Genomic DNA, 13511 nt, shown 5'->3' with positions numbered 1-13511 from the left:
TTGGTCTAGTTTTGAGTTGTGCTGCTTCTCGTCCCCAGGACCATTTGTTGGCCCATTTGTTTGTGGTCAGCAAACAGAAAACAGTGGTCAGAAAATTTTGCAAGCTGGAGAATTTACCACACGTGTACAAAGCGCACACTCCCTTGCTTGCGTGTGTTGCTCCTGTCACTCTCTCCAAGCTAACGTCATTTCCTCCCTCATTTTCCAGAAGAATCCAGTTGTTTTGACTATTCCTTCACTGCCTTCTGTTGCTGTAAGCACCTTCCCATGAAGCTAGCAGCGCTAAGACCACTGGTGCACAGAGCAGAACACTCCTGCGCGCCCCATCACCTTGTCGCTTCACTTCCCCGTATCCCCTAGCATCTCTGACCATCGTCTCGCAACAACCTGTCCAGAGACAAGGCAGGAGGCCAGCCAGGCCATCCCAAGCCATTAAGATGTATTTGTCAAACTGTTTGGAGCACAGCACCTCTAACCTGTGAATTCCCTACAGCGCACTAAGTGCCAGGTATCTCCTCCCACCACAAGCAAGAAAGTTTCTTGCGCTTGGTTCGGGCAGTTCCATCGCTCCTGTGTTTCTATCAAACACACTGAAACACTTTCACAACTATTTATTTTGGCCAAAGTTGTACTGAGCATCATATCTCAGTAAGACACAAGGAAACAGAATTCTAAGGACTCCAGAAAAACATTTAGCCAAGCTAGTCCATTTATTGAGGCTCTACCAACAACTTTTTGATTAACAGGGTTGGAGGGGGGAAATACTGAGTAACATACAAAATAAATACTGAAAATAACATACAAAGTTCCCTTCATATGGATAGAGATTTCTGGGTTAGAGGAGAATATATTCTAGGAAGAATGCACCTTGGGTTTTTTAGAAAAAGTTTCCTAGGGAAACATATTCTCTTAAAAGAATTTTCATACAGCACTACGTTTAGAAACTGAACCATACGCTGAAGGAAAAAAACCATACAGGAGGAAAGGTTTATATTTACATACAGGACAAACAATACAAAGCATTAGCTGGATGTTCACTTTACATTTAAAGTTTACATCATTAGTGCGGGTGAGCTACGGAACTGGTGAGCTCTGGGTTTTTCAGCGTTACACTACTGCAGGCTGGAGGTGGAATACCGAGCCGCAGACAGCTCTGTCTGTCAGTGTGGAAGCTGTCGGGCAGCACCGGGTTTGGCAGATATCATTTTAATAGTGCACATTTCCTTCAAGGGAAGTACTTATATGAATGGGCACAGCTTTGCTCTCAGCCTCTCCATTCTTGTTGGAAGAAGGCCCACCATCTCCTTACTGAGTTCTAGTTCAGTTTCAACAGCGTGGACGGCATCGGGGTACTTCTCGCAATAATCTACCAGAAATGTGTAATATTCCAATGATGTCTGCATATTTTCCAGTTGCTTTTTGCTATCCGAAGTAATGAGCTTACCATAGAGTCGCGCAATATGAAATTTTGCCACCATTGCAGGACGAAGAACATCTTCCTCGAGTTTTTCGGGAAAAACCTTATCTGGGTTCCTCAAAGAATCTAAAAAGAGTTCATAATATTTGATTGCTAACTGAGCCAGAGAATTAATCTTTTTAATGGTATGGGAGTCTAGCTCCTCTAACCTGTTACCAATAGCTACCTTTAAATCCATCATTTCATAATAGGTGTCGGCCAGTTCAAACTGAAGCTGCCGACTGATCAGCAGATAGTACTGGGGGTTCAAGTCTGCATATAAAGGCTCCAGCATGTCTATCCTACGCTTGTGCATTTTGCAGCGTCTCTCATAGTCCTCTTCAAAGAAAGCAAGTACCTTAAACAAAGCACTGTGGTCCTGAACAATTTCGATATGGTCAGTAACATAGCCATCAACCTGAAAGAACTCTTTCGCCTCCTGAACGTAGTTCTGACCAACTAGGAATATTTCTCTGGCTTCTTGAAAATCTAAAGGATATACGCTGCTCACTTTCTCTTCCATGGCCAAGACGGAGTCATATATATCACTCGTCCCAAAAAGGACAGCTTTTTTCCTGCCATTTTCTTTTTCATCCTCCTCTTTTTTCCTTTGGGCTTTAAGTTCCAATTGCCTGTCTGGATCCAGCTCTCCTACGTTATCCTGAAATGACAAAGCACGCTAATTAAAATGCATGTGGCTTAAGAAGAGTGACTTACGCTGATTCACTTTATGAGTTACCTTTAAAATACAGACTAGTTGGCAACGAGACAGAAGAGAAGAGACATTGACATATCAGACCTTAAGTTTACAAAAATCATGTAAATTACAGTCCCGATTCTGTAAAAACTTAAAACTAAGACAATGCAGCCTTCCTACCTCGTGTGACAACATAGCCGAAACAATAAATGTAAAGCCTAAAGGCCCTGAATCTGCAAAGCATTTCAGTAAATGCTGAGTTTTAAACATTTGAATGAATTGTGAAATGAATGACGGGAATGCCCGAATGAATCAAACACTTGAATGAATAAGAACACCAGCACACAAGACTGTTGCATATTACAATGTTCTTACTAGCGGTTAAATAAGGAGTCTTCTGCCAAATTAAGCTGCAAGAAAACGCAGCAGAGAGGGAGTTTGTCAAGCTGCTGAACAGCAGTGCACTGATCATGCTACAGAGCTCACCTCCTAACCATGCTCATGTCCAAGGGCCACCTTAAAATCAAAGCACACTACGAGATACCTGCTGCACTGCAAGCAGCTATTGCATTATGCACTGGGCAACTGTTTATCATTTGCTACCAGCTATGAATTGATTCCTGTTAAAAATATCAAACTAGACTTTCTTTGATTTAAGCAACAACAGGTACAGGACAGAGTTTCAGCTACCTCAAGTAATTTCCGAGCGCTTTGCAGGAGATTGAGGCAATACTTAATCCAGCATCTTGCAATTTCGGCTTTTCTCTGTCGAAGGTCCTGTTGGTCTTGCTCTGCTTCACCTATTGAGTGGACGTAAAAACATGAAGAACTCCAGCGAGAGCCTCAAATGTTACGTGCAAAGAACGTTACTTGTAATACAGATAAGCACGGATTTGTCATGCATGCATTCTTCAAAAAAAATAGATCATAACTTATGTTTAAAAAGATGATTGAGGTCTTTTACTGGAAAGGATTTTCATGTTTTCTTTGTAACAAGAGAAAGAAATCAGGGTAATTTGTTTTCAAAGATTTAGCTGCCTGCCCAGTAATTGTTTCTGAGGACGATCAGGGCATTTGTATTGCACTGAGCCCTAGACTCGCTACCAAAAAACAGTAACAGAAGCAAGAGTAGCTGCCTTTAGATAATTTACCTGGAACCAACATGAGATTTATTAACTCTACAACTTCTGTGTTTTTCTCCCCACCGTGATAAGTAGCAGCACTGCTGATGTCTCTAGGTAATGTTTTCAGAAGCTGAATGGACTTCAATGAGAACTGATTTCCCAGTCTGTAAACTGAAGCAGTGACTTAACTGAGCAGCGAGGGGACCCTAGTATTCCTGTTCACCAAATAACAAGCCAACTTCAGACTTGGATTCAGTGTCCACTGCCTTTCATTAGAGCCAATTAAGTTGTTCTTATTAAGGAAATTGTTGCTAATTTAAGAAAAGGCACATTTACTAAGTATCTTTGTGTTTGTTTATATTCCAGTTAACATGATAAAATGAACGTGCTTGACAGTGGCCAATTCTGATTGCATAATGGTCTTTCTGTAAGTTAAGCTGTAGCAGAAACATTCCACTTTATTGTTAGTTATAAAGAATTTACAAAATTAACACAGGGATGCGTTTCATACAAACCGCTAAGCTTCACTTCTAACATCATGTATCAATGATGCTTAAGTCACAGTATTTTATTTAAAACTTTTATATGGACTTACTGTCTTCAGCAGACGGCACCTGTCCAGCTTGGCTAAAGATGACGCTGGCTGCTGCTAAACAGTGTCGGGACTCCATAAAGCATTGCTGAGAGAAACAGAAACAGCAGCGTTTATCAGTGGTGAAACAGATCAAGCTCTGCTCTCAGCGTGGCCAAAGCCCTCACCTCAAATAGTAAGGGTATCTGAACACAGGGGAAATGGAAGAACCAAGAGGCTCTGAAGCATGTTCCCCTGGACACTGGGAGGAAAGACACATATTTTCCATGTCTACTACCAAACGCAGTGTTTTCTAACCAACCATTTTCTCTCTGCCAAAGCCACAAAAGCAAGCCTTGCTTTTAATATCAGATACATACGCTGTGAACATTTTCACTGTTCTGATCGCTTTCTTGCGGTAAAGGAAGTGATGTCTGGTGGTAAAGATTGTGTCAGGGGGTGTTAGCCAGAATGAGCCGGGCACACAAGTCAACACTGTGAGTCAGACATGGATTCCTTTATCCATATTCAGAAATGCACCATGTAATGATTAGGGCATCAAAAAGACAGGAAAACTATAAGTTACTATTGAAATGAGCATTAGCCAGATTAGGTATGGCAAAAGTCTTCTAAGCGTCAGAAAAGAGCATCTGAATATGGAATTTCCTAAGTAAAGCTGAAGCATTTCCTAACACAGTAGATTATTTAGAGACAACATAGATTGGCAGAGGCCAGCAGCTGCCATGTTACACATTCACTTTAATGTTGGTGCAGGCTCAAACAAATCTGAAGCCTGTACTGAGTTACAAAGAACTTATAGGAAACAATGTGCAACAGAATCATAGAATAGTTTCAGTTGAAAGTGACCTTAAAGATCATCTAGTTCCAACACCCCTGCCATGGGCAGGGACACCTCCCACTGGATCAGGCTGCCCGAGGTCCATCCAACCTGGAACACTTCCAGGGATGGGGCAGACACAGCTTCCCTGGGAAACCTGGGCGTGAAGAAATTCCTCCTAGTGTCCAGTCTGAATCTGCCCCCCTACACTTTATACCCATCGCCGCTCACCCTATCACCACAAGCCTTCGTGAACAGTCCCTCCCCAGGTTTCTTGTAGCCCCTTCAGGTACAACAAGGTCACTATAAGGTCTCCCTGAAGCCTTCTCTTCTCCTGGCTGAACAACCCCAACTCTCTCAGCCTGTCCTCATACGGAAGGTTCTCCAGCGTTTGCATCACCCTTGTAGCCTCCTCTGGACTCATTCAACCGCTCCATCTCCTTCTTATGTTGGGGATTCCAGATCTGGACACAATACTCCAGAAGAGGTCTCACCTTGGCCCTCAAATGCTTTTGGTTTAAAACTATTGTAGGAGTAAGAATTTAAAATTGAGGAATTATAACCTTAATGCTTTATGTACAAACATTGTGTTACCACACTGCCGATACTGCATTAACTATAGAGCTTTTCTTATGTCTCCATCCCTCCTCAGTTTTCATCAGAACACCACAGGAAAGCCACTACGTCCTCTTCAGAAAAAGCTAACAGATGTTTAATGTCAGGAGATAACTCTTGCTTTTATAGGAGCACACTTTTAATATGACAAGAAGCCTTGCCTCAAAGAGCCGTTTAAACAGTTGTCTTACTTGATAGTTACATTTACGATATGATTACAGCAGAAAAGCGTTCGGTATTTTACCTTAGAGAGATAGTACTGTGACAAAGTCGCTGCGTTGAGCGCCCACTCGACCGGGTAGTAGCCGCAGTACTCAAGCTGCCGTTTGAGAGTAGTGTGGCAATACTGAGCAGCCTTCTCGATCATCTCCAGGTGCTGGTAGACTTGTGCCAGATAATATAGAGTATGCGTATAGGCTTTTTCAAATCTGGAAAAAAAACAACAATCTCCTTAGACTTCTTTGGGTTTTTCCTCCCTAAATATGCCCTCATAAATAAAAATGTAATACTCATCTAGGCGTGCTGCTACATACCCACCTTTTGGATCTTTCTTGGTCCGTGAGTTTTTCTTCTTCTGCCATGAAGTGTTCACTGGGATCCAGGGGAGGATTTCCATCCTGGAGGAGTACACAGTACATCCAGTAAATCACATTTCTCTCACTCTGTAGTGCTGTGCTCCCTCTGCTGGCCACAAGTGATTTACCATTTTCAATCACAAATTCAAAAAAACTTCACACATCTACACCTAACTCGGTGTCACATCCCTGGAGCGATTCCACAAAACTCAGGAGATTTAAAGGATTACAGCCACCATTCCACATAGAATTATGAGGGTTTCAGCTTGCAGGAGACCTCTGCTTGCGTACTTTAAAGTAATTCATGCTGTCTGCCCTTGACCTGGATTCTACAGGGCTATAATTGTCACTATTTTATACAATAACATAATGGGTTTTAAAGCATCAGTTTAAAGCTAAGCGTGCTTTTAAGAGTGGAAAATTCATTTGCCCAGCTGCACTTCCGGCAGGAAATACTGCAAAGAACACTGTGCAGAGAGTGCTGAGCAGACCTGCTGTAAGGACTTATTGGTGTGAGACAACTCCCTTTATTCACAAACCCATAAGATCGATTATTCAAATATACGAATGAGACACCAGGCAGTATCTTTGGAGGATGAAGCTGCTAAACCTTGACACAAGGAACGACCTCCACACAAGTCATTAATGATGTGAACTGGTTCATTTAGAAGCACTTTTTTTGTTTTTTTAAACCACAAGTTCTGCCAGAATTCTTATACAACTACGCATCTTTCAGCACTGCTCTCTTCAACCTTGCCTTAAAACAATTATCAACAAAGTTAGTCAGCAGAACGGGCGAGCCCAACAGATTAACATTGCTTATGGCAAAGTTTTATTAGTCTGTGCTTATCTCATTTCCTTTGTAATTACGAATAATTTTTGAAATTCTCAAACACTTCAGATGAAGGTGGTTTTCTAAAGGTGGCTTTTTTCCATCACACAGCACATCCTGTAGGATGTTTAACACATTTGCTAGCAACACAGCCCAAAGTAGTATGCAACTTACGCAGCTCTTTCCTAACCCCACTTATTTCTTAGCCCAAGAGAAAGTAGGGCTACAAATAAGAAGCAGTCCAGAGCAATACTTTTCATAAGATAACATAGTTTCAGGCAGGAACAGGAGCAAGGGAAGAGAATGGATTCACTTTATAAGGAAGAAAACATATTCTCATGTTCATATTTCTTCTCACTAAAAAAACCTGCAGAGATTTTTGATTGCTTTTAATAGAAACATTTTATTCATCTTTAAAGACAGACAAATGAGTCTGAAACAGATAGAGACAAATAAACAAGAGTGTTTAACCTACCAGAGGTGTAGATTTTAATTTAATCTTTTAATCTTTAGGGTTTTCTGTTTATACCTCAATTTTCCACAATGCAAATTTGTATCTCTAAAGAAAACAAGACAGAGGGTTATAAAGCCTCACAACCTTACAAAGGTTCTCAAACTGGCCAACAGGATTTGCAGGGTATTCTGGTAAAATTATGACCTGATATTTCTGACATAAACAGAGAAAGTAACTGATGTGACGCAGTAAGCAAGACCCTTGTCTCCTTCCCGTATCTGCAGATTTATCCCCACTGATGTCAATCAAGCCTTACACCTCTAATCATCTCAATGAAGAGCTCTGCAACTCTCCTCTTCCAGGGAGACTTTCTTAACCCAAGCTCCTGCTCATACAGTTTAGCATCCTCAAATTTTCATTCTTCTGTATTAATTAAACAGCTTGCCTAAAGCAAGATGTTGTTACAATAACTAATTATGCTTTGAAAAGCATTTCAAAATATATGTGAACTCAAAGCAGTCAGAAACAGACAGTAAAACGATCTTTTTTCTTGCAACTGACGTAGTATTTTGTCTTTTTGGGGGAGGTGGACAGACCCCAATCCCACCCAATCTGTAAGTTAACGAGACCCAGCTAGTAAACAACTAAATAAATCCACTGCTTCAGAAAAATGCCTCAATCATCAGCAGTTCACCAAAGATTCCCAGACAGGAAGACTTCGCAACAGCCTAAAAATGGGGAACGTTAAGAAAAGCATATTCACGTTTTTATGATTCGTGAATGATGAATGTTGACACAGTTGTACAAATCCTAAAGATCAAACATAACTGCAAGGAACTCGCATCCTCTTTATGAAACATAAAGCAGTTCAGCAAGCTCCCTGGGTTTTTCTGGGGGGTGGAGAGTGATGTTAATTCTTTGCAGGTTACATCAAATAGAGTTCAGTATTTTCAGTTGCTGTAGCTCCCCAAAAAAATCCAAACCAACAAACAAAAAAAACCTCAAGTCTTCAGGCGCAGCTAAATTTATCTAATGCCCTGAAATGACAAATGAAAAAATGTTGGAGGGGGCAGAAAACATGACAAGTGATCTGATATATGGCGGGGGGAATGAGACAAGCGATTCTGATGAGGGCAAACTGACAGCCCTGTGTGTTTGCACACCCTGGCCAGGCCACTTCATAATCACTTGAGCAAGCGTCACTGCCTGTTAGAGGTGATGTGGAAGCCAATAACATCACATATGGCTGGGTATAAACATCGAAGCTGAACGTCAGGAATTAACTGGACAGAGGGTCTGTAGGGTCATCTTCAGTTAGACCAACCGATCCAGAGGGCAGGAAAAAAAACCAGACAAGCTTTCCAGCACAAGTGGGTTTTTTGGGATCCATTACCTCTCCTACCATTGTAGACCAGCAAAGCTACAGAGGTGGGAATATGGCAGTAACCAATCAACAGAGACTAACCCAGTCCAGAAATTCCACAAGGATAATCTGTCTTATAAACCAAGTTTGGGTAAAACCTGAACAGCAATTTCATGAAACTAAGTTCTGTCCAACCTTCATAGCTGTCCTGCGACACAGATACTGCTCCTTTAAGGTCACAAATGTTGTTAGCTCACTTACCAACTGTTCTAGAGGCAAGTCAGTGTAGGAACAGCTTTGCAAAGAGCTTAAGAATAGCACAAGGAGTCTTTGTTGTCACACAACAGAATCCACAACTCAAAAGGTTGTTAATATGCATGAGAGGTTTAGCTATTTATAAGACTGTCTTCTTGAATGTGGAATTGAACTACTTGCCTCTAGGCAACACTGTGCACAGCCACAGCAAACCATGCAAATATTAGTTTTGTTTCCTTTTCTGACTGAAAGCAAAGGATGGACGTTTTACAACATTTCCAAGAAAGGATTAATAGCAGCCAAGTTCTACCTGGCTTCAGACTTGGATTATCAATTCCAAGAGCTTTAAAAGGACCATTGTTTCTGAGCAAAAGCATTTTCCTGACTAAGTCCATTTTGAAACAAGCAAGTGATCCTCTGGTTTGCCTCTACCTATGCTAGCAGTACAAATCACATCGCTTTTCAGAAGTATCGCAGCAGCCACTAGGAAGTGCAGAAACTCAAGCTCCATCGGGTGTTTCTTACATAGACTACCAAAAGCGTAGGCAGCTGAAAGTAAGGTCTGTGCAACAGGAGTAAAGACAGTACCTCCTTCATGTATTGATTGTATAAGGCTTCTGCAGATTCCAAGTAAGTCTGTGCAGTTTTAATTTCATCTCTTTCAGACCACAGGATACCTAGGTTGTTCTAAAGGTGAAAGGAAAAACAAATCAGTTACTTTCCCATTACGTTCCATTTACATTTTGCACTTTCTCCAAACAGTCACAGCAATGTACACAGCAATGTTTCTCCACCCATGAGCTCACCTTTTACAATGAATACCTCTGATTTTATTAAGACGACGAAGGCATTAATAACAATCTATATCTGATGAGATAATTTAATTCCTCAGCGGTGCTGTTACAAAATCCTATGGGGATAAAAAGAACCTTCCAAAGAGTCAGAACACGTATTTGTGTGCCAGCCCTGTGTCTCTTTTAATTCCACGTACTCTGTTATTTCTATAAGACAGCACCACGTAGCACCATGTTTATGAACAGAAATACTTTGCCCATGGCCGAGCAGTGGAATGGACCAAATTTAATTAGACAGAAACTGTGATACGCTGCCTTATGCAGAAGCTCAGGAATCAGAAGTAGGGCTAGAGAAACAGGCCCAGCAGGAAAAGAAAACGCTCCTTCTTTCAAAATAGAAGCCAGTGACACAACAACATATTCTACCCATCCTAGAAGGGAGAAGTATGGCCGATGTTGACAACCCCTGCTTTTATCTCAGAAATGTTTTTAATTCAATACGCAAGTCTCTTGCAGCCCATGGCACAGAAAGCTGAGGGGACGCTCGCTTGCCGTCACTGCTCTCAGCTGCGTGCTTGAGGACATGCCAGACAACAGCAGATCTGTTCACTGTTGGATCACAACACTTCATATGCAGAACGCAGAAATTTTATCCTACTGTTTTCCTAAAAGCCCCAAACAGGAAAATCCATGCAAATGTTTGTCCAACAGAGAGAACTACTCCTTTCCAACACATGGATTCAAAAGCACAGTGGAATACCTGGCCCTCAACCACAAAAGCAACAACTCCCCAAGAACATACACACTAGGAAGATTTTATCTTACTTTGATTAGCTGCTCAAGCAATCTCCGATCTTATAAGGAGTAACAGATTCGTAGCAGTGTACACAAAATGTCACATCTAAGGACAATTAGCAGGTGTAACTTCATGAATTCCAGATAACTCGGTTAACTCAACCAATCTAAGACAAGTCACTATTTAACTAGTGCCTTTCTACATGAACACACAATTCCTTGACAATGTTGCCATTTAGCTACTGAAACAAGAAACAAACAACAGGGCTGGTAGTGTTTATTATTATTAAACAAGACATATCCGTAGTGCCACGAACCCTCCTACCCTCATTGCAGCCTATTGCAGAAACCCCACAGATAATCCCCCACAAGATACAACTTCCCCTTAGAACCCCTCACCACAGACACAGACCCTCCTCCCTTGACGCCTACCAAGGCTCCTCAAAGCCCCCTCACCACAGACGCTGCACCCCTCACTGCCAGAGCTGCTCAGAGCACACACACCCTCCACACCCCGTGCCTTTTTTAAAGCTGCCCCCACCAGAGCCCCTGAGAGCCCCTCCCTGGCCCCCTCAGAATCCCCCAACAACCCAGACACAGCCCCCTCCTACCTGCCAGAGCCTCTTAGAGAGCCCCACACCTCCCCAGACCTGTCAGGGCCCCTCACCACAGACACAGATCCCTCCCACCTGCCAGAGCCTCTCAACCCCCCAGCCCAGCCTGCCAGAGCCCCCCAACACAAGTACTACCCCTCTCCCCAGACCCCTCAGAGCTCTCCCCTCTCCCCCAGCCCCCTCCAACCTGCCAGGGCCTCTCAGAGCCCCTCCAGGCCCCAAGCCTACCAGGGCCCCTCACTCCAAACACAGACCCCCGCCTGCCAAGGCCCCTCAAAGCCCCCCACCACAGACACAGCACACACATACCCTGAGCCCCTCACCAGAGCCACAGCCCCTCCATCCTCCCTGAGCCTTTCAGAGCCGCCTACCAGACACAGACCCTTCCTGCCCGCCAGAGCCCCTCAAAGCCCCATCTCCCCAGTCCCTTCAGAACACCCCCAATCAGACTCAGCCCCCCACCCACCTGCCAGGGCCCCTCAGAGCCCACTCCCCGCTCAGAGCCCCCCCACCGCAGACACAGCCTCCTCCCACCTGCCAGAACCTTTCAAACACCCTCCAGCCTGCCAGAACACCCCTACACAAGCACTGCTCCTCAAAACACCCTACCCCACAGACACAGCCCCCCACCACAGCCTCAGCCCCCTCCCAGTTGCCAGAGCCTCTCAGAGCCGCCCCGCACAGACACTGCCCCTCTCCCTGGGCCTCTCAGAGTCCCCCCCTCAGACTCAGCCCCCTCTCGCCTGCCAGAGGCGCTCAGAGCACCCACCCACCCCAGACATTGCTCCCTCTCCCTGGGCCCCTCAGAGCCCCTCACCAGACACAGCCCTCTCCCACCAGCCAGTGCCTCTTAGCCCCCCAAGTCCCCCCGACCTGCCAGGGCCCCTCACCACAGACACAGCACCCCCCAGCCTGCCAGAGGTCCCCAATTCAAGCACTGCTCCTCAAAACACCCTCTTCCTCAGACACTGCCCCCTCCCACCTGCCAGAGCCTCTCAACTCCCTCCAGCCTTCCAGAGCCCCCTCTCAGACGCTGCCCCTCTCCCCAGACCACTCAGAGCCTCCCCCGTACCAGGACACAGACCCCTCAGTGCCTCCCCCCGACCAGGACACAGACCCCTCATGCTTGTCAGAGCCTCTTAGAGAGCCCCCCACCTCCTCAAACCTGTCGAAGTTCCCACCGCAGACAGAGCCCCTCTCCCTGAGCCACTCAGAGCTCCCTCCCAGACCCCTCCAACCTGCCAGGGCCCCTCGGAGCCACCCCCTCCCCCCCGAGCCTGCCAGCACCCCTCACGGCAAACACAGCTCCCGCCTGCCAAGGCTGCTCAGCAGAGGCCCCGCCAGAAGCCCTCAGAGCTCCCACCTGGGCCTGGATGTAGAGGGAGACACAGTCCGGGGAGAGGCGGTGGGGCTCCAGGAGCTGCGTGCAGCGCTGCAGGTGCTCCTCGCCGGCCGACAGCTCCTCGGTGTCGGTGTGGTTGACGCCCAGCTCGTACTCGAGCACGGCGCGCCTCACGGCCAGCAGCCGCGCCTCGCCGCCCTCCTCGGCCGCGCTCAGCAGCTGCTTCACCTCTTGCAGCAGCGCGCGGGCGCTGTACTTGGAGCGGTACGGCTCGGTCTCCGGGTCCTTGCGCGACTCCACGGACGAGAGGGTGCGGGCGGCGCGGAACTTGTCGCGAACCGCGGCCCAGTCGGCGCCGCCGCCGCCCCCTCCTGTCCCCGCCGCCGCCATCTTCGCCGCCGCGCCCGCCCCGCCCCGCGCGCGGGGTCACGTGACGCGGCCCCGGCCAATCACTGCGGGGAGGCCACGCCCCTCTATCACGCCGCATTGCTTGGCCACGCCCCCTCAGGGAACCACGTCGTCATCGCGAGGCCACGCCCCTCCTTATTAAGAGGCTTGTCTGGCCACGCCCCTCCACAGCCATGGCGGTCGCTGTGGCCCTGCCCTTCAGCATCAGATCTGCCGCGGTAGCCCCGCCCCCGGTCTCCTAAGCCCCGCCCTCCAGCCCGTGGCCTCATAGAATCATAGACTCATAGAACCACCAGGTTGCAAGAGACCCACCGGATCATCGAGTCCAACCATTCCTATCAAACACTAAACCATTCCCCTTAGCACCTCCTCCACCCGTCCCTTAAACACCTCCAGGGAAGGGGACTCAACCACCTCCCTGGGCAGCCTCTGCCAGTGCCCAATGACCCTTTCTGTGAAAAATTTTTCCTAATGTCCAGCCTAAACCTCCCCTGGCGGAGCTTGAGGCCATTCCCTCCTGTCCTGTCCCCTGTCACTTGGGAGAAGAGCCCAGCACCCTCCTCTCCACAACCTCCTTTCAGGCAGTTGTAGAGAGCAATGAGGTCTCCCCTCAGCCTCCTCTTCTCCAGGCTAAACAACCCCAGCTCTCTCAGCCACTCCTCATAAGACCTGTTCTCCAGCCCCCTCACCAGCTTTGTTGCTCTTCTCTGGACTCACTCCAGAGCCTCAACATCTTTCTTGTGGTGAGGGGCCCAGAACCAAACACAGTACTCAAGGA

The 13511-nt window shown here is 46.3% G+C and overlaps 1 protein-coding gene across 1 annotated transcript; it reads right to left on the bottom strand.

The window, feature by feature from the left end:
- Positions 1–687: 687 nt before the first annotated feature.
- KIFBP (kinesin family binding protein) lies at positions 688–12715 on the bottom strand. Its single transcript, XM_069863363.1, has 7 exons — positions 12347–12715; positions 9369–9467; positions 5839–5918; positions 5546–5729; positions 3873–3957; positions 2844–2953; positions 688–2117 (listed from the first exon to the last, which is right to left on the bottom strand). Exons 1-7 carry the CDS (start codon positions 12713–12715, stop codon positions 1239–1241), a joined length of 1806 nt encoding a protein of 601 aa, XP_069719464.1. The 3' UTR covers positions 688–1238.
- Between the last annotated feature and the right edge of the window lie 796 nt (positions 12716–13511).

Source organism: Phaenicophaeus curvirostris, chromosome 9, assembly GCF_032191515.1.
Source record: "Phaenicophaeus curvirostris isolate KB17595 chromosome 9, BPBGC_Pcur_1.0, whole genome shotgun sequence".
NCBI classification, from domain to species: domain Eukaryota; kingdom Metazoa; phylum Chordata; class Aves; order Cuculiformes; family Cuculidae; genus Phaenicophaeus; species Phaenicophaeus curvirostris.
Note: the sequence above shows the minus strand (reverse complement) of the source record. Positions and strands in the feature narration are given on the sequence as shown.